The following is a 20840-nucleotide window of genomic DNA, read 5'->3' as shown; positions in this document are numbered from 1 at the left end:
GATTCTACCAAAACAGCATGCAAGGAGGGGACCTGACTGGGCCGCTAAGCCACTCTCCTCTCTGGCAGCTCCAACCTAACTCCTCCCAGACAAAGCTTCTCCCCAATGGATGCTGGAGCAGGGCAGGCTCACAGCCTTTCCGGAGGGGACCATCCTGACAGGCAATGGAGAGGGGGCTGCTGACGAAGAGAGTGGCCATGACTTCTTCGAATTCACAGAAATCAGGGACTTTGTTTTTTTTTTTAAAAAAAGGAATTAAGGAAAACAGATTTCAAAACTTACAGAAAAGAGGCGAATACGATCTAATAGCACCAGAGATTCTAAAAGAGGCTGAAAAACTCTCAGAAGACAAATTCTCTCCCAACAACCAGAATACAGGCCATGAGGAAGAAAACGGAAGGAAGGCATCTGAAGGCCTCATGGTCCCCCAGGTGAGGAAGTGGGCACTGGGGACAGCAACACATGCATCCATGCCTTCACCTGCCACCTGCAGGTCCCTCTTACCGGGTCGCAGCATGCCCCATGCAGAGTCTACCTTGAAGGGCTCGCAGCCTCAAGGATGGGGCTGATGTGTAGTGCAGATGTGCCCAACATACCTGCCAGCAAGAAGCGGGTGCCAGGAGTGTAGGAGAAGGGGCGCCTGTCTGTGCCAGGGAGAGGTTGATAAGGAAGCACCTGCCTGCCGAGAAGCCTGACGAGGCACTCGAGGCCAACGCAGCAGCCACCAATGCAAAGCACAGAGTGAGGAGACGCCGCTGCATGGGGAGCTGGAGAGGTGGCCCAACAGGGGCATGAAAGGCCATGTCATCCCCCGGAGGCAGTGGCCAGAGGTGAAGAATTGTGGGGAAAGCCTGTGGGCGGATGAGTGTCTACGAAGAGGGCTTATTTCCCGAGGATCTTCATCATTTCCGAGTCAGCCATGGCTAAGAGGGAGAGGCAGGCTGAGGGGTGGCCTGGTGCACAAATGTGTCGTGTCTACGGCAGGGTCTATGGTCGTGCCAAACGATGTGTCCTAACCCCCATGACAGCAAGGTCGGGAGATGAAAGCCCAAGTGCTTTGAGCGAGTAAAGGTGCTCAGATCAAGAAAAAGGGCTGTAAAAAACGTGCCGTGAGAAAGAAGGGAAAAGGGAAAGAGCTGCCAGGGGCCGGGGGCACCTTGCAAACCCCTGATCTCTGTCTGCCTTCTCTACCCAGGAGGGTTACCCAAAACTAGCCAGGATGAGCAAAGCCAGACAAGTGGGATCTGAAGACCGCCATTGGCAAGAGGGAGAAAAGCTCTCTGAGATAACTGTAAAACCGTGCAAGGCTCCCAGCATGAACTTATCTGTGGTGGAAAGAAAGCTTAGAGAATCAGGGAAACGCCAGGAGCCTCGAGGCTGGAAATTCTAAGGAGGGATTCTAGAAGGGCCCAGTCCTTGACTGGATCTTATGGGTCTCCTGTTTATCCTGAGAACAGTGCCAGGCGGCTAATTTAAAAAGCAGACATAGCCTTAGGCGGCATTGGTGAAACTGACGGGCTGACGTGTTCTGCTCTACTGCCTACGTGTTCGATGATTTCGGTGACGCATACGGCCACACCTGTGTGGGACAAGGTAACGTGGGGAGAGACGAGGGAGCTGCATGAGTGTCATGCCAACAGGGTCGTGAGGGGTCCTCAGGAAGCATCACGTGTCCCCCACAGGACACAGGTTTCTGCGGACACGCAGGTATTCTTTCTCACCCCAGGACTTCAAAATGTAAACATGCTTTCCAGGCCCAGGGGCAACCTAAAATCGGTCCTTACTGGCATTTTCTACTGTGTGGTGGTGTCTGCAGTTCTACCGGATGTCTAGTCAGAGGACTCGACCTACTCATTCCCCTCTTTTTGTGTTCACTGCAGCTTGCTGGAGAACCGGCATCTCTGCATTAGCAAGAAGAAGGGGCTCGGGTAGCACTGTCTGCACCTGGGGCTGGGAGGCTGTAAATAGCAAGGGGTGACGGGTCACCCAAAGAGCTTCCCCGGGAAAGAAAATGGGGCACCCAAGGGTCATGTCTGTGGCAGGGTCTGTCTATTGAAGGTGTGTGTAAATCTACCAATCAAGAGACTGGCTTTTAAAAAAACACCCCTTCACCCACCCACCAAAACCCACAAAAATTTGATGTATATAAACTTTATATATATATATATATATATATGTGTGTGTGTGTGTGTGTGTGTGTGTGTGTATACATATATGTATATATGTGTATATGTATGTATATATGTATATGTGTGTGTGTATATATATATCTATATATATAGCTATAAAATATAGCAGCTATATACAAAACTCATAAAATGATTCCTTGGCATAAAAGATACGCCTAGCCTCCTATGTCCATGTGCAGCCCCCTTTCCTTGTGTTAGGGACGACCTGATGCCACAGTGGTGGAGCTGGTGGCTGAGAGGAGAGCTGGCATTCTTTGCATGTAGCACACGCCAGGTATTTCACTAAGCTTTGACCCCTTTTAAAGTCATAAAAGGTGAGCAATTCTCATTATCTCTGCATGCTATCTGGGGAAACTGAAGCTTGCAGTTTTCAGTGGCTTTCCTGAAGCCACTCAGCTGATGAGTGGTGGAGCTGGGATTTGAACCCAAGCTATGTAGCCAATTCCAGCCTGACCTAAATCTCTCTGGCTCCATCCCTTTCCCCTCTTTAAATCAACAGACAGGGACAGGGCAGTCAGATGTCATGAGAGCCACAGGCGTGACAAGCAGCCCCGCATCTGAACTTGCCTCCAGTTTCAAAGGTGGGAACTTGTAAGAGATGAGTGGTGGCAGCTCCAGTGCGTGCACCCTTGGCCCTCTGGAAACTTCTTTTGTGGAAACGATCAGTTCATTCTTCTAACCACATCAGTTAAGAGCCGTCTCCAGGAAGGACTATAGGCTACTGGCAGCTGTCTGGCACCCAATTCACAGTGAGCAGGTTTCGAGGCTCTGTCATTTGCCAAATGTGCCATTTCTTGGCAGTGCTTTGTGGTTTTTTAAGGCTAGCACTGGGCTCAGAAGATACAAAAAGACCCTAGAAGAATTTCATGGCACCATTCAAAACTGTGTACCTTACCATGCCTGAGAAAGTGGGACATCGGACCCAGAGCTGGGGACACAGTAGTGACCCTTTAAGAGAAAATGAAGACCCTTTTGAGCAAAGACTACAGATTAGCTAAGAGTACTTTACACGTGCTGCCCGTAGGTGCAGGAGACACCCTGGCTCTGGGAGACGGAAGCCAGTGAGGTCTCTCCTGTGAACAGAGTGTTTTTTGATTGTTTTCTTTTGTTCCTGTGTCAAATGATGTCTTACTTCATTAAACTTACAAAATGGCCATTTAGCATGCTAATCAGCTGTTTTAGGTCCTCACTGTGCTCATTTCACACACTGCTTCGTGTAATTACCTCTATTTGGTAATTTTTGAGGTATTTTGAGATCATTCACATGGGCTTTGCTGGGCTCCCTGCCTGCTGCACCCAAGTGAATGGGAGGCCATTGGGAGTTTCAGGCCATGGAGAAAGCGCTCGTGTGCGGAGCCCTGGGTGTCTCAGAGCCATGCTGGGCTCAGAAAGCCAAAAAGCCAGGGGCACCACGTCCTTGCTTTCTCCACGTTGATGGTGCATCCGTGTCGGGAGTGTCTGGCCTAAGCACCTGTTCAGGCTGATGTCTGATTTCTGAACCCTGTCTTTAAGCTGAGACAAATAAAAACAATTTTTTAAAAAAGCCACAGGGAATCATAAGGTATTAATCGTGAAAGTCTACCAGTGAAGCCCTACTGAGCGGCTTTGCCGTTTGTGTGGAATGGCAGTTTGTGACTGACCTCTCCCTGTGATTATCTCTGCTTCCACAGCAGTGAAAACCGAAAAAGCAGGGCAGGGTGGGACTCAGGTCAGGCAGCGCCTGGCAGGTGCAGGGGTCCGCGGGGCCCAGGCTTCCCTTCCTTCCCGGCTTGGAGGGGCTGGTAAGCAGTGTGTGTCTGCAGGCCCAGGGTATAAACATGGTGTCTTCCTTGCTGCTTTCAAACTCATTCAGGTGGTGGGCCCCACGTGGGATCCTGGCAGAACAGGGGTGTGTATTGATATGTTAAACTGAGAAATGAGTAATTTTTATAATTTTGTGTCAAATCGGCTTACCCTTCTATAAGGTTCAAGTGGAAAACAGTAGAAGAGGTCAAGATTTTGAGGCAATTTGAGGGCGTAACACAAATGAATAGAATACTGGCAACTTTGTTTCCTGAAAATTGGAAAAGTATTTCAGTTTTTGAATGTTTGTAGTGGCACAGGTTCGTCCTGGGCTCTGCAAAGACTGCTGAGGGCTACTGAGTTACTTGATGAATAAAAAGCAGAATAAAAACAAGAAGCGAAGTGACTTGAATCCAGCCCTGGAACTTCTATCAGATGCTACGATGTCAACAGTCCCCTCTCTCCACAGAAACCTTCGGCAAAGATATCACTAAGCACGTAAGTGCAGGCACAGGTTGCCAGTATCAAAATAGCTCATGCTCCCCATAAATATGTACACTTACTAGGTATCCATAAAAAATAAAAACTAAAATAAAAAAATGTAGAAACAGGGCCACACTGCATGAAAAGTATTATATTTCTAAGCAAATCCTCTACTCACATGGAGAATCTGGAAATAAAATAATAGAGACCTCTCATGAAACTAAAAGGAGAAATTAAAAACAAAAAACAGGTGCGTTGAATAGTACGAAGTCTGGTTAATCAGTCCATGTGGCCTAAGGTGACAAGAAGTCTCCTTCCTTTCGGAAATCATAGTTGCTAGCTTGCCAGGCACCCAAAACAAACTACCACAAACTATGAGCAACAGACAATGACTATCCCACAGTTCTGGAGACTGAAATCAAGGAGAGAGCAGAGCCACACACCCCCTGAAGGTGCTAGGGAAGCATTCGTTCCAGGCCTTCCCTGGCTTTTGGTAGCTCCTGGGCTGAGGCAGCTAAACTCCAAACTTTACAAGGTGCTTCCCCTGCGTGCACGTCTGTGCCCAAATTCCTTCCTCTAAAAAGGGCACCAGTCATATGGGATCATGGGCCCACCCTACTCACCTACTAGAAACTCATTTTAACCCTATTTCCAAAATCTGAGATACTGGGGGTTAGGACTTTTAATGTAAGAATGTTTGGCGAATCCAATTCAACCCATAACAATCAAGATAGAAGGCTGGATGCAGGTTCACGGTCTCCCTTTAACCACTCACAGGCTGCAATAAACAAGGCTTAGAAAGATCCAGAGAAAAAACCTATTTTAACTTTATTTCTAAAAAAGAACTAGATCTTTAAATACAAGCAGCCACTGACCTCGGATACCCTTGCACCCTTCTGCGTGAGGCCCTGTGGTTTGACTGGCACACTGTGCCAGCGTGGCACCCTGCCAGGCTTCCTTCTCTCTCTGCCTCAAGTGACAGCAACAGCTCCCCACCCCCACCACACCAAGCAGCCTCCATGTGTCGAAGCCAGGGAAGCAGTCGTTCGGGGGCCAGTGGATACAGTCTGGGTCCCCCAGCACAGTCCCATGACTTCAGCATAATCGGAACGTGGGTGTGAGGGCCAGCCCTGGACAGAGTCCCATCCACACCTGCCATCTTGAAACAGGTCAGCTCACCAAAAATCAACCAGTGGATAATCAATCTGGCCAATCAACAATTTGTCAAATGTTCGGAGTTTTAAGATCGTGTCTTCTTTAAACTCTTCTAAAGTTTATAGCAATTTTTACTGGAAGGATTGGCAGGGTCCCAAGGGCTGCGAGGTCCCCAGGGTCTCTGAGGCCTCCACGTTCTCCCTGTCTGTCTGCACCCCTACCTCTGCCATCCGCTCCAGCCTTCTCTGACTCGTCACCTCCCCTCTTTTTCTGACCAGTCTCTCTCCCTTCTCCTTCTGACCTTCATGCTACTCCATCTCTCTGACATTCAGTCACTCTCCTCTGATCCTTGTTCTCCCCCTCCTCTGACTTTCTCTGAGCGTGGTATCCTGGGGGTGCTGGGTATGGTCATGTAGGTTGTACACTGCACAAAAATGCCTGGCTGGCTCTGTTTGCCAAGATCCATCTGGAGAGATGCCCATTTCCACTGTGTGCTAAGGGTGTGGGGCGGCCTTAGCAGAGGCCAAGCCTGTGCTTTGCATGGATTCTTTTCTACGTCTCCTGAAGCTGAGGGGCCCCCTCTCTGGGCACTAACTCCCCAAAGCAGAGCAGCAGGGAGCTTGAGAAGAGAAACACCAAATGTTCTGAAAATGCCATTGTGAAATCAAAACGGAAACTAATCAACTAAAAGCATCCAAAGCTGTTAAAAACTTCTCTGTTTATTAAAATATGATTGACTACAAAGTTCAGCAATAGTTTAAAAAGTTATGCTTTGGGTAAATGAGCAAATTTGGTAAACTCAGCAGCCTGATGGGTTGGCTTTCACCAACTGGCCTGGCGTCCAGGAATCGGGAGGTCCGTCACTCTTTTGGGATACTTCTTCCCCTCCGAAAGGACAGTTGGAAGATAAGGCCCATGCTGGTGAGTGGTTTCTATCTTATCCCCACATCTAGAGTCCAGGAGGGCACCACGGTAAGGCCCAGGGGTTCGCGCGAGGCTGGGTTTCTGTAAGTTCAGCACTGCCAGCTACCTTCCCCTGTGGTGCCTGCTCCTCTCTTGTGAGCTCACTGCCGACTTAGCCTGTGGCTTCAGGAATGTCTAGCTGGAGAAGCATGGCCTTTTAGGTCACACTTACTGTCACTGTATTCCACAGGCAGTCACGTGAGTGACAGAGGCCACAGCTGTCCGGGAAGTCGCAGAGCAAGGTGACACCTCACACGCAAGGCTGCGATGCAGTCTCTCCTGCGTGGCTGCAACCCCGCACGCTTCCACGTGAAAGCAGACTCTCTGAAGCTGTTCTTCCAAATGGCTTTCTGCTGGGTATATCTTTGAACTCTGCTTTCCTTCACCCCACACAGCTGCCTGTCAGTCCGCAGGCGCCTTGCTAACCTGAGTTTGCCCTGTGTCTGCTTCCTCGTTGCCATTAACAGGATTCTGTTTCATCTGACAGTTCTCCTGTTTTGAAGCTAATCTTTTGGTCAACTAAAGGTACCCCTTTTCTCATCCTCATGCCCATCAGATGGTTTAGAGAGATCAATCAATCCACCTCTGGCTGAGCACGCCTAACCGCAGCTCTGTAAAATGAAAGCAAGATGCTAACGAAAATCGCGAACACTTCTATTTTCCCACTCGACACTCCTCTGATCTCAGCTCCTCTTCCACACTGGGCAGAAGACATTCACTGCTTTTCTTAATTCCCAGTGATCAACAAAACCACTGGATAAGACTATAAGGGGAGAACCAACTTCTGGAGAAGGACACATACTCATTTAAATATAAAATGTATAATAGGGAATAAACAAACACATCATTGTAGCATGCTGAAATATAAGCCTCTTACTGTCAACAGTGACACCGTGGTATTTTTCACAGGCAAAGGCAGGTGTCGAACTCCACATGCCAGGGCCTAGAGAGGGGGCCTATTCTGAGGGAAGGATGCATTTTGGTTTTGGACAGTATGTTTTCCTTTGAATCACTGAGTCATTGAGCATCTGCAGGATCATGGGGGCCAGCTCTTCTCAAAGACTCAGGGACAAACGTTAATTTTCCCAAAGCAGCCAAGTGTGGGAAAGCCGTATAACATTGGGTGATGTGTGGAGTGCTGTGGAATCATCACGCAGCTCCTACTGTATACACAGAATCATTCGCTGAAAGAAACACCAAATGTGCTGCTCTCGAGTGTTTCAATGACCTCTGCTACATACGTCATTAAGAAGTTTCAAAATTCAAAAAACAAAAACAGGCCAGGTGCAGTGGCTCATGCCTATAATCTCAGCACTTTAGGAGGCCAGGAATTCGACATCAGCCTGGGCAACACAATGAGACCCCATCTCTATAAAAAGTTAAAAAAAGACACAAATCCAAGCCAAGGAAAAAGAAAGTGGATTAGAAAGTCAAGGGCCTTTTAAAAGCTTTTAAAATAGTATAAACGGAGCATAAGGGAGAAGACTGCTGTTCACCAAGGGTGAATGCTGTTGGTACCTTACTGACCTTTGTCTCATAATTAAGAATTAGTTGATTCCTGTGTTTATTAAGTTGTTACTGTGACCTTTCTCAGTGTCAGGCAGAATGCTAAGCCCTGGGGATAAAAGGCTACATGGCAGACCCTGCCACATGAAGTTTGGAGCCCAAGAGCAGCAAGAGATATACAAAATGAATACAGTAAGAGGTAGAATCAAGTGTGTACTCATTACAGAGGCAGCTTAATGTTTAATTTAGAAAGAAAAATCTCCAGCTGGGTGCAGCAGCTCACAGCTGTAATCCCACCACTTTGGGAGGCTGAGGCAGGAGGATTACTTGAGGTCAGGAGTTCGAGACCAGCCTGGTCAATATGGTAAAACCCTGTCTCTACTAAAAATACAAAAATCAGGTGGGTGTGGTGGCAGGCACCTGTAATCCCAGCTACTCAGGGGGCTGAGGCAGGAGAATTGCTTGAACCCAGGAGGCAGAGATTTCAGTGAGCCAAGATTGCACCAATGCACTCCAGCCTGGGCAACAGAGCAAGACTCTGTCTCAAAAAAGAAAAAAGGAAAAATCTCCCTTTATATTTTTTTCTATGTGTCTTTCAGTGAAAATTCCTTTAGCCAAGATGTTGGATCAATTGACTGAATCATCGTAAGGATAGTGTATGTGAGACCCTTCCTAAGCCACAAACTCAAATACAATGGTTTTTAATGGGCAAGAAACCACAATTGCAGGCATGGTGGCAAGTGCCCCAGTCTGGAGGCCTAAAGGCCAATATTTGTTCCTACTCTCTGGGAATAGTGTGGTTCAGAGGACAGGACCCCGGAGAGTACGCCCTGGAGGCTGGGCTGTAGCCGGTTCTATTACTGGATACTTGGACAAGTCACTTTTCCGTGTGAATCATTTCCTTTTCTGAAAAATTATGGGTTTTGAGGAGTTCATCTCCAAGTTCCTTTCCAACAAAAGGTTCTGAATCTCTATTTCTAGAAGGTGAAAATTTACCCTGAGATACTTCAAGTTACAGATGGTTTTTAGATAGAAATTAGAAAAATAAATAAAACCTCTACCTGGGAAATGTAAGCATTTCTCCAGATTATAAGTCATTATCATTTCAAAGTAAACTTGCTGCAGAATAATTTTTTTAGAAGTACAAATTATTGCCTGAGAACTGAAAGAGAGGAGAATGCCCTTAAGCCCAATCTGGTCAAGTTTTCCATCAGATTCAACTCCAGCTGCGGGAAGACGTTAAACGTTGTGAAAGAAGAGAGAGGAGGTGAGTTTCTGGACCGTAGAGCCAGCGGCAACCAGGAGCTGCCAGCTTTATATGCAGATGAGGTCCAAGCCACAGGGCCTGGCAGCAGAGTCAGTTCAACCTTGGACTCGCCGCCATTTAACACAGTCTCCAAGTGCTGAGGTCTGTTCCTGGAACAGAAATCTCTCTGTTCTGCCTAAAATGCTCTTATAAATGGTTTCAAAGTTGCTCAGTGTTTTGCTAATATTTTAGGGAACTATGGAAAAACTTGCACACTACAGAGAGAAATCATGGCAAGAGAGGAGCAGGGCTGCCCGGGTAACCGGCCCCGCTTGAACAGGCATTGCTATCAGAAATTCTCCTGCCGAGAGCCAGTGCTGGGAGACGTTCCCAACGCCCCCATGTTCCACAGGGACAGGCTGGCAAAAGGGGCTGTGTTGGTGGCGACAAGGGCAGCTGAGGACATGAGGTCATGACTCGGCAGTGGCAGAGGTCTTCTGTGAGGGGCACTGCCCTTGGGACTATCTAATTAGGTGTTGGATCAACGGATCAGATATTAAGCTTCAGGCTTTCAAAATGTCCATTAAAGGTTAAATGTGTAGGCAGGCCTTGATTTTAATGGCCTTAACAGAGCTCATCAAACTCCAAGGTTCTTGTGATGATGGTAAGAAGGATCCAGCTCCTATATTCCCATTATTGGCACAACCCAACACCTTCACGGCCTTAGGTCCTCTTCGTTAGTTATTGACAGTGACAATGGCACACATCCAGACATTCCTGAAAATGCATCTATTTTGTATGTGAATGCAAGTTTCTACAGGATTAACAGGACATGTGTTGTCACAACAATAAACACAAAAAACAGAACTGAGTTCAAAAGACCCTTATTTCTTTTTATTTTCTTCTCATCTTCATCTTTATAACCTGAAGGGCAGAGTCTCCAACAGAAGGTCGTTTATAAATGGTAGGGTTTTTTTTGCCACTGTTGATAAATGCTCTAAAAAACCTTAAATTATATACCACGTCCTTTGGACTATAAAGCATGTACCTATTTTCTTCATGTTTATTGAACGTTATCAATGTTCAAACACATCTAAATTAGACACAGGGGCTTGATAATGAAGGGTATGTGTTGTTTACTGAAGGTCGTGCATAGAAACACTGACAGGTTCTGCTGCTGACATGTGTCACACATGCTTTCTCACAGCTGTATCCTCAGCACACGGGCCTGGGATCTCGCAGGAGCTCAATGCCTGTGTGCACATGACAGCCAATTAAGTAGGCTACGTCAGCACAAATGTAAGTGGAAAGGAATTTTTACTGGGGAAAACTGCAATGATGTTGATTAAATTTGGAAAAAGGACAGGGATGGTTGTAAAGTTGACTCTTGATGTTTAAAAAGTGGGCTGGAAATGTTTCAAGTGTATTATAAGACAAGTGTGTTATTCCAATAAAATGCAACCTCTTCCTTTCTGCAGCATTTGAGAAGTCCCAAGAAACGCTAGAAGTAGATCTTTTATTCCTAGACTCAAGGGCCTCCTTGAATCACAATTGTTCACATTTGAAGAACATGTATTGAAGAGGTTGCTAATTAATCTAGCATCACATTACACAGCAGAAAATAAGATTTTCCCCTTTAAAATAGCAATTTTCCCCTTTACAAACAGAGAGAAGAGAGAGCCTCTGTCCTTACCGTGAGTGACAGAGCCATGCAGACGAAGGTGAACTTCTTGATGTGGGCTGCCGTGACCGTGTTGCTCGTGCTCACCAGTTTGTTGCTGGGGTTATTCTGAGAAAGAAAACCACAGTCATGAATGGGTCCAGCATAGCCTTGGTTGAACCCTCGGGGGGTTCTGAAGAGCATCTTGCTTTTGTTTTATCTGATGTGTCTGAAGTAGAGGTTTCAAGTGGCAGTGTGCCAGGCGGCTGTCTCGCTGAGTGCCTCTCAGGCAGCTGTCAGGTCCCTGCACAGGATCATTAACCAGAGTGAATTCTCGACTCAGTGTCCTGCAGTATTTTCCCACTCAGTTGCCTCCCCTTGGCCTGGGCAGCCCACTTCACCCAGTCCTGGGGCTTCAGCTCTGAAGCCTGTTCCTGCCCGCTGCGCCCTCCTCCTGGGCCCAGCAGACCCTGTGCCTTGCCAGCATAAGTGTCTCCCTAAATGCCATGGCCCGGCTCGGTGGCCTCCAGGGCTTCTCTCCTCCCCACCAAATGGACTATAGATTCCACTGGGCATTCAAAGTCTTGTGCAATCTGACACAGACTCACTTTCCAGCTGTGACTTCTCTACTTCTATCCCAAATGGAGCTTCCTGCTCTTCCCCCGATACGCCTGGTGCCTTTGTTCCTCCTGCCATTGAATCCTGATTTTCAAAAACACCCTTGTTTCTAAGGCCCATCATCTTCCCAGCCCATCTGTTCCCTAAAGCCCCTCTGACATTTGACCTCCAAGCTGGGCCCCACTCCTGGAAAGCCTGATGCCCCTGGCGCTCTCTGAGGGCAGGCATCACGTCCTGTCATGCGTCCAGCCCTGGTGAGGCTGTGCTCGCTAAGATAACGCCTTGTGTGTCTCCCGGGAAGCACTTAGCACAACACCTGAGTAGAATAGACGCCCCAAGCGTCTGCTTCACTGGATTTCAAGCAGGACCACTGGGGGCTCAGATGTTCCCCGGCTCAGCAGTCGCAGAGGCCTCCTGAAGCTCTCCAGCTGTACTGCTAAGCGTGCTCCTTGCCCCCGCAAAATGAGGGCCTGGCCCCCAGACCACGAAAACTGGCAGAGAAAAATAACCCTGGCCTCATTATGGACCCAATTAATCCCAGAGCTGACTCACATAAACAAAGCCTGAACACCTGGCTCTGCATCCAGCCCCGTGAAACACACACCCACTGCTGTCACAGGATCCACTTGGAAGAGAGCTTGTGATTTTCCTTCACTGGGAGGCTAAGATCATTTCTCAAATCCCTTTCACCACCAGCACCAACCTCTGAATGACTGTACGTTTTCGTAATTCAAGTCTCTAAAACATATCTGCTTTCTAGACTGCTCTATGGCAAAGTACAAGTCCCAGTGGCTGGAGACACCCATCTCCATTCACCCTGGATCTGTTAGAGGACTGCTTTCGGTAAGAGCGGTGTCCTGATAGGTACGATGAGAAGGAGGCCTATGTTGGAAAGAATTGGAGAATCTCAGCAAAACACACATACCGCCATGGCGGCAGCAATGTACTGCAGCTCCTTCAGGGGCACTGTGATGTGCAAAATGGCACATATTTACACAAAGATCATTTAAATAAACCAGCAGGTATCATGAGATTAGCCCTGGAGTTTCATTTTGTTTGCCCAATTGGCTCAGAAGCATCCTTTTTTGCAGATAACTGAACCTTAGACAGAATCTGCACTAGTGGAAACCTCTCAGCGCATACTTGGCTAGAACTCCCAGAAGGTATGCAAGAAATTTTAAACCTCTGATTCTGGAACCCACAAAGAGGCTAAGGATTTCAACTGTCAATGCAGCAAATTCTGAAGTCCACACAGAGGTGCCTAAGATTTTGGTGAATAGACGGCATTCACATACAAGGCTTGGTGTAGCTCGCTGGAATGCTTGGAAACAATGGGTGAGGTTTTAAAAGGATTTGGAGTAACTCGAAGTTCTGGCTAGAGGTACTCTTGTTAAAGGAATTTTTTTATAGCTCCTAGCCTCTGTGATCATGAATAAAACAATGTTTTTCTTGGATGCTCTCACTGAAACCATACAATATTGTATTGTTAAATTTTATGATTTCAAGGTGGCCAAAAATAATCTCAGATGAGATCTAGGCAGCCAGGAGGTTCTAAGACTTCAGCACCTGCCCTTCTCATCAGTTTCATTAGAAGATCATCTTATTCATCAGGAGCTAGAACTGAAATTTAGCAAGGCAACATATTCATGGTGGGTTTCTAGGATTTACTTCTATACACACGTGCCTTGAAATGAAAAGAATGATTTCTATCTACAGACTGAATTAAACCCACTCAAACACAGTGTCTGTTCTCTCCAGCAAGTGACTCATGCCTTCTCAGTTCACTCTCAAAGGCCTGTGAAGCAGGAACCAAAAGCATTTCTTAGGAGACGCTCTGCATCCTGATGCTGCAACTAAATATTCCCAGTAGGTGGTGGGTCCTAACTCACAGTCCAGGAGGTGATGGGTCTTAACTCACAGTCCAGGAGGTGGGGTGGGTCCTAACTCACAGTCCAGTAGGTGGTAGGTCCTAATTCACAATCCAGTAGGTGATGAGTTCTAACTCACAGTCCAGTAGGTGATGGGTACTAAGTCAGTCCAGGAGGTGGTGCGTCCTAACTCACAGTCCAGTAGGTGGTGGGTCCTAATTCACAATCCAGTAGGTGATGGGTTCTAACTCACAGTCCAGTAGGTGATGGGTCCTAACTCACAGTCCAGTAGGTGATGGGTACTAACTCACAGTCCAGTAGGTGATGGGTCCTAACTCACAGTCCAGTAGGTGATGGGTCCTAACTCACAGTCCAGTAGGTGATGGGTTCTAACTCACAGTCCAGTAGGTGGTGGGTCCTAACTCACAGTCCAGTAGGTGATGGGTACTAACTCACAGTCCAGTAGGTGATGGGTCCTAACTCACAGTCCAGTAGGTGATGGGTACTAACTCACAGTCCAGTAGGTGATGGGTTCTAACTCACAGTCCAGTAGGTGATGAGTCCTAACTCACAGTCCAGTAGGTGATGGGTACTAACTCACAGTCCAGTAGGTGATGGGTCCTAACTCACAGTCCAGTAGATGATGGGTCCTAACTCACAGTCCAGTAGGTGATGTGTCCTAACTCACAGTCCAGTAGGTGATGGGTACTAACTCACAGTCCAGCAGGTGATGGGTCCTAACTCACAGTCCAGCAGGTGATGGGTACTAGCTCACAGTCCAGCAGGTGATGGGTCCTAACTCACAGTCCAGCAGGTGATGGGTCCTAACTCACAGTCCAGCAGGTGATGGGTCCTAACTCACAGTCCAGTAGGTGATGGGTCTTAACTCACAGTCCAGTAGGTGATGGGTACTAACTCACAGTCCAGTAGGTGATGGGTACTAACTCACAGTCCAGTAGGTGATGGGTCCTAACTCACAGTCCAGCAGGTGATGGGTACTAACTCACAGTCCAGCAGGTGATGGGTCCTAACTCACAGTCCAGCAGGTGATGGGTCCTAACTCACAGTCCAGCAGGTGATGGCTCCTAACTCACAGTCCAGTAGGTGATGGGTCTTAACTCACAGTCCAGTAGGTGATGGGTACTAACTCACAGTCCAGTAGGTGATGGGTCCTAACTCACAGTCCAGTAGGTGATGGGTCCTAACTCACAGTCCAGTAGGTGATGGGTCCTAACTCACAGTCCAGTAGGTGATGGGTCCTAACTCACAGTCCAGTAGGTGATGGGTCCTAACTCACAGTCCAGTAGGTGATGGGTCCTAACTCACAGTCCAGTAGGTGATGGGTCCTAACTCACAGTCCAGTAGGTGATGGGTCCTAACTCACAGTCCAGTAGGTGATGGGTTCTAACTCAGTCTAGTAGGTGATGGGTTCTATCTCACAGTCCAGTAGGTGATGGGTTCTAACTCAGTCTAGTAGGTGATGGGTTCTGTCTCACCGTCCAGTAGGTGGTGGGTCCTAACTAATAGACCATTGAGGAAATTCCACACCCAAGACAGATTTCTGGGCCTATGGCCCATTAGCTTAAGCAGGGCAATCCCTCACTGGTTTTCAGGTGGGTTACCCTTCCCAGGTGACCATGGGTAGGGAAATAGAGGAGAAAAATGATACAGTCAGGGAAGAGTGGCGTGGGGGCTGGGAGTAGAAGAATGCTTCGATGGGGAAGTGGGTGCAGGTGTGTGTTGGGGTGTGTGCGGGTGGATGCGTGTGTGTGTGGGTGGATGTGTGTGTGTGTGGGGTGGATGTGTGTGTGTGTGTGAGTAGATGTTTGTGTGTGTGGGTGGGTGTGTGTGTGTGGGTGGATGTGTGTGTGGGTGGATGTGTCTGTGTGTGAGTGGATGTGTGTGTGTGTAGCGGATGTGTGTGTGGGTGGATGTGTGTGTGTGGGTGGATGTGTGTGTGGGTGGATGTGTGTGTGTTGGGGTGGATGTGTCTGTGTGCGAGTGGATGTATGTGGGTGGATGTGTGTGTGTGGGTGGATGTGTCTGTGTGTGAGTGGATGTGTGTGTGTGGTGGATGTGTGTGTGGGTGGGGGTGTGTGTGTGGGGTGTGTGTGTGGGTGGATGTGTGTGTGGGGTGTGTGTGTGGGTAGAGGTGTGTGTATGGGGTGTGTATGAGTGGATGTGTGTGTGTGTGGGGTGTGTGGGTGGATGTGTGTATGAGTGGATGTATGTGGGGGTGGATGTGTGTGTGTGAGTCAATGTGTGTGGGGGGTGGGTGGATATGTGTGTGGGCATATGTGTGTGTGTGTGGGTGGGGTGGATGTGTGTGTGTGTGGTGGATGTGTGTGCTTGGGGGTGGATGTGTGTGTGTGGGTGGATGTGTGTGTGTATGTGGGTGTATGTGTGTGTGGAGTGTATGTGTGTGGGGTGTGTGTGTGGGGTGTGTGTGTGGGGTGTGTGTATGTGTGAGTGGATATGTGTGTGGGAGGGTATATGTGTGTGTGGGGCGTATGTGTGTGTGTGGGTGTATGTGTGTGTGGGGTATATGTGTGTGGGGTGTGTGTGTGTGTGGGGTTTGTGTGTGTGTGGGTGGATGTGTGTGTGGGAGGGTGGATGTGTGTGTGGGGCATATGTGTGTGTGTGTGTGGGCGTATGTGTGTGGGGGTGTATGTGTGTGTGTGTGGGGGTGTATGTGTGTGTGGGGTGTGTGTCTGTGGGTGGATGTGTGTGTGTGGTTTGTGTGTGTGTGGGTGAATGTGTATGAATGGATGTATGTGGGGGTGGATGGATGTGTGTGTGTGTGGGTGGGGTGGATGTGTGTGTGTGGTGGATGTGTGTGCTTGGGAGTGGATGTGTGTGTGTAGGTGGATGTGTGTGTGTGTGTGGGTGGATGTGTGTGTGGGGTGTGTGTGTGGGGGTGTATGTGTGTGTGGCTGTGTGTGGGGTGGATGTGTGTGTGTGGGGTGTGTGTGTGAGTGGATGTGTGTGTGGGAGGGTGGATGTGTGTGTGGGGCATATGTGTGTGTGTGGGGGTGAATGTGTGTGTGGGGTGTGTGTGTGTCTGTGGGTGGATGTGTGTGTGTAGGGTTTGTGTGTGTGTGGGTGGATGTGTGTGTGTGAGTGAATGTGTGTGTGGGGTGGATGTGTGTTTGTGAGTGGATGTGTGTGTGGGGTCGATGTGTGTGTGGATCTGTGTGTGTGCGTGGATATGTGTGTGGGGTGTATGTGTGTGTGTGGGGGTGGGTGTGGATGTGTGTGTGGGTGGATGTGTGGGGGTGGATGTGTAGGTGTGGGGGGGTGGATGTGTGTGTTGGGGGTGTTGCGTTTGTGGGGTGGTGAATGTGTGTGTTGGGGGTGGATGTGTGTGGGGGTGAATTGTGTGTTGGGGTGGATGTGTGTGGGGGTAAATGTGTGTTTGCACAAGTGCACACTAACAGGGAAACTTCTTGGGAACGGCAGGAGCAGAGGAGAAGGAGGAGGAGGGCAGATGTGGGTGAGAGCTCCAGACTTGATCCTCCATATCCATCTCACACTTTCAGAGATGCTTGCCGGGATGCCCTTAGGCCAGGCTGTAAGGTGTGGCGGGTCCCCAGCTCCCTGTTCCACAGGCCTTGTCCCTCCCAGAGCCCACAAATGGTCTCAGGGTGCCATGTTGGAAGCTGGTGACCATATGAAGGAAGGAGGCCTGTAGCCTGTGGCCTAGCCTTGTGGTGTGGCTTCCCGTGCCCAGGAGAGGTCAGGCCAGTAGTGGGGGAAGGAGGGAGGGGCCAGCATTAGCCAGGGTCCAAGGCCAACCACCCATTCTGCCAGAGTTTCGCACTGCAGACACCCCTGGCCAGGAGGTGTCTTCTCCTCCCTTCCCAGGCTCTGGCTGGGAGGAAACAGTGTGATGTTGGCAGCGGCTGCTAGTTTTGCAGACATTCAAGGCAAAACAGGTGCCCTTCACGGTAAAAAGTGGCAGGCTATTTGCTTCCTTCCTACACATCATTTTTAAACACCGTAAACTATTTGTGGAGTATGTTTCATCGTTTTAGAGTCTTAATAAAAGTCTATAGGTTTACATCATAACACTATAAGAGACTTTTGTTGAATGACAGCAGGAGAGTGCTGACTGGGCCACAAGTTACAGGGCACAAGGGTTATGTGACTCCTGGGGTTGGGGAGACAGAGCAGCCATGAGCAGTGGCTTTCCACTGGAATACGCCTGTCACATCAAAACACTGGGCCTAGGTCTTGCCTATGGACAACTTGAGCATGCAGGCAGGCCGGCACACGGAAGGAGAGCTGCGTGCCCATGAAGCAGGTGCATGGCTTCCTGTCTGCACCCCAGCCATTCGGTATGGGGCCAGCAAAGTATTTGTTTAACTAAAGAAACAAACTGGCCGGGCACGGTGGCTCATGCCTGTAATTCCAGCAATTTGGAAGGTGGAGGTGGGAGGATCATGAGGTCAGGAGGTTGAGACTATCCTGGCCAACATGGTGAAGCCCCATCTCTACTAAAAATACAAAAATTAGCTGGGCGTGGTGGCGTGCACCTATAATCCCAGCTACTTGGGAGGCTGAGGCAGGAGAATCACTTGAACCCGGGAGTCAGAGGTTGCGGTGAGCAAAGACTGTGCCACTGTACTCCAGCCTGGCAACAGAGTGAGACCATCTCAAAAAAGAAAGAAAGAAAGAAAGAAAGAAAGAAAGAGAAAAAGAAACCACAGAAATAAAATCCAATAGATTTATTTTTTGTGGAGGTTTATTTCCCTTTCACAAACAAATCACTTCTCAAGAGGAATAACGTGAGAGTTACCACAAGAAGATCACTTGGAAAGCATTCAGGGATCAGTGTCAAGGTATCCAGTGTCAAGGTAAGCTTCTATTTGCCCCCGTTATTTTCTAAGGAAAAAATCCCTTCAACGCCCCCAACGTCACATTAACCTTACAAAGGGAAGCAGGACTGAGAAGCAACAAAGTGTCTGTCATCAGAAAGCCCTGTCTGTCAAGCAGTCATTTCAAAAGCACGTTTCAGACGCAACACCACATGGGTTCTCACCTTGTCGAAAGCAGGATAGACAGCACGGATTTCTGTCAACCAGCCGTATGGCATGTGACCCACAGGGTACGTGGCTGTCAAAATCGCCACTGCCTGCAACAGAAGAGTTGGCAGAGTTAGCAGGGTATCAGGCGAAAGGCCTCCAGGAGTGACAGTAAGTGACAAACGACGCCAACTCAGGTGCAGAGGACAGAGCCCTCCACACTGGGTGACAAGCATTGGGGTGGCGAGGGGTGGTGTGCACAGGATGGCCGGGGAGGGGAGGGCTGACAGCGAGTTGGGCTCCTAAGGGCAGGCACTCCGCTGCATCCCTGGGAGTGGAATGAACCAGCCAACTAAGTGGATGTGAAACAAGGAGGATGTATCATGTTTCATGTGGATCCAACGAGAAGTGCGGACCACTGGCTGAGAAGTCAAGACTTCTTTTTCTTTTTCCCTCCCTCCCTCCCCCCTTTCCCTCTCTTTCTTTCTTTCTGCCAAGATTTCCCTCCCTCCCTTCCTCTTTCTCTTTTCTTTTCTTTCGGGGGAGACCAGAGTTTTATTATTAATCAGAATCTGTCTCCCCAAACATTGGGATCTGAGATGAAATTACGAGGGGTTGGAGCTGTCTTCTTTCTCTCAGTCACTTCCTGGGTGGGGGCCACAAGATCAGATGAGCCAGTTTATTGATCTGGGTGGGACCAGCTGATCCATCAAGTGCAGGGTCTGCAAAATACCTCAAGCACTGATCTTTGGAGCAGTTTAGGAAGGGTCAGAATCTTGTAGCCTCCAGTTGCATGACTCTTAAAGCATAATTTCTAATCTTGTGGCTAATGTTAGTCCTACAAAGGCAATCTAGTCCCCAGGCAAGAATGAGGTCTGCTTTGGGAAAGGGCTGTTACCATCTTCGTTGAAACTATAAACTAAGTGTCTCCCAAAGTTAGTTCAAGCTTATGCCCAGGAATGAACAAGGACAGCTTGGAGGTTAGAAGCAAGATGGAGCCAGTTAAGTTAGATCCCTTTCACTGTCTCAGTCATAATTTTGCAAAGATGGTTTTAGTCCCTCCCTTTGGGTTTTATAACACCTTAAAATGTAGGCTATGAAGTTGGGAAAAGGCTGTTGATCGCTTTGAGAAGCCAAGATTTCAACCCATGTCCACCACACTCCAGAATCTTTGTTCATTCCATTGAGCCACACAGAACCCTCTAGTTTAACCCCATTTATTCTGGATTATCAAAATGAAATTGCAAGCCCTCTCTGCTCTCTGCAGGGTCTCTTCCTCGGGATCTACCTCTAAGTCTCCACTCCGTCCTTCAGGGACACTGACATTTTGCGTGGCTGTTGGTGGCTCTGTGCTACTACTCTCCTTCCAACCCAACTCACTCCCAGTCTGTTTGGTCAGTATGGCCCAATTTAGATTTTCAATTTAAGAAAATTAAGTACAGCTGAGCATGGTGGCTCACGCCTGTAATCCTAGCACTTTGGGAAGCCGAGGTGGATGGATTACCTGAGGTCAGGAGTTCAAAACCAGCCTGGCCATCATGGTGAAACCCCATCTTTAAAAAATAAAGAAAGAAAAGAAAGAAAGAAAGAAAGAAAATTAAGTACATATTTTGTGTAGAAAGCTATCAATATGTTTCCATGAAAATGAGAGTTTCTGGCCAGATACAGTGGCTCATGCCTATAATCCCAGCACTTTGGGAGGCCGAGGCAGGAGGATCGCTTGAGCCCAGGAGATGGAGGCTGCAATGAGCTATGATCATGCCACCATTCACTCCTACCTGGGTGACAAAACAAGACCCACCTCTTAAAGAAGAAAAACAGGCTGGGCGTGGTTACTCATGCCTGCAATCCAAGCACTTTGGAGAAAAGGCGGGCGGATCACCTGAGGTCAGGAGTTCAAGACCAGCCTGACCAACATGGTGAAACCCCATCCAAAAAAAAAGAAAAAGAAAAAGATAACTTCTTCCCTATTTGAATGAAAAGGAAGAAAAATGAAAACAAAGCAACTAAACCTACATTCTGGCAGCGTTCAACTCTCTGTCTAGCTTGTGAAAGAGGAGGAGGAGCTTCATCTGTTTTAATTAACAAAACAGCAATACCCAGAGGTTCCAGGAACATGAGGCAAGTCCCCAGCTGTATGAAGAAAGTGTGGTGTGGTTTGGTGTGCTGGAACAAAAGACAGCAGTGGGATCGGGCGGACCTGTATCCAAACCTTCACCTCATTGCTCACCACCTGTGTGAAGCACCATGTCTCCCACCACCCCCCTTCTTGCTCCTCCAGTGGAACAGTAAGATCAATAATATCCACCCCACAGGGTTATTGGGGAGTCAAGGAAATGTACATAA

General features: G+C 48.3%; 1 protein-coding gene across 1 annotated transcript in view; it reads right to left on the bottom strand.

Moving 5' to 3' along the window:
- Positions 1-20840, bottom strand: part of ANKH (ANKH inorganic pyrophosphate transport regulator) — a 167487-nt gene that overhangs the window by 26703 nt on the left and 119944 nt on the right. Inside the window, exons 7-8 of the mRNA XM_003932487.4 lie at positions 18512-18604; positions 11018-11113 (exon numbers count right to left, since the gene is read on the bottom strand). Of these exons, the coding sequence (XP_003932536.1) occupies positions 11018-11113; positions 18512-18604 (189 nt within the window). The remainder of the gene's footprint in view (positions 1-11017; positions 11114-18511; positions 18605-20840) is intronic.

This window comes from Saimiri boliviensis, chromosome 1 (assembly GCF_048565385.1).
Source record: "Saimiri boliviensis isolate mSaiBol1 chromosome 1, mSaiBol1.pri, whole genome shotgun sequence".
Classification (NCBI taxonomy): Eukaryota; Metazoa; Chordata; class Mammalia; order Primates; family Cebidae; genus Saimiri; species Saimiri boliviensis.
The sequence above is the reverse complement of the archived record's forward strand: the minus strand, read 5'-3'. Positions and strand labels throughout refer to the sequence as shown.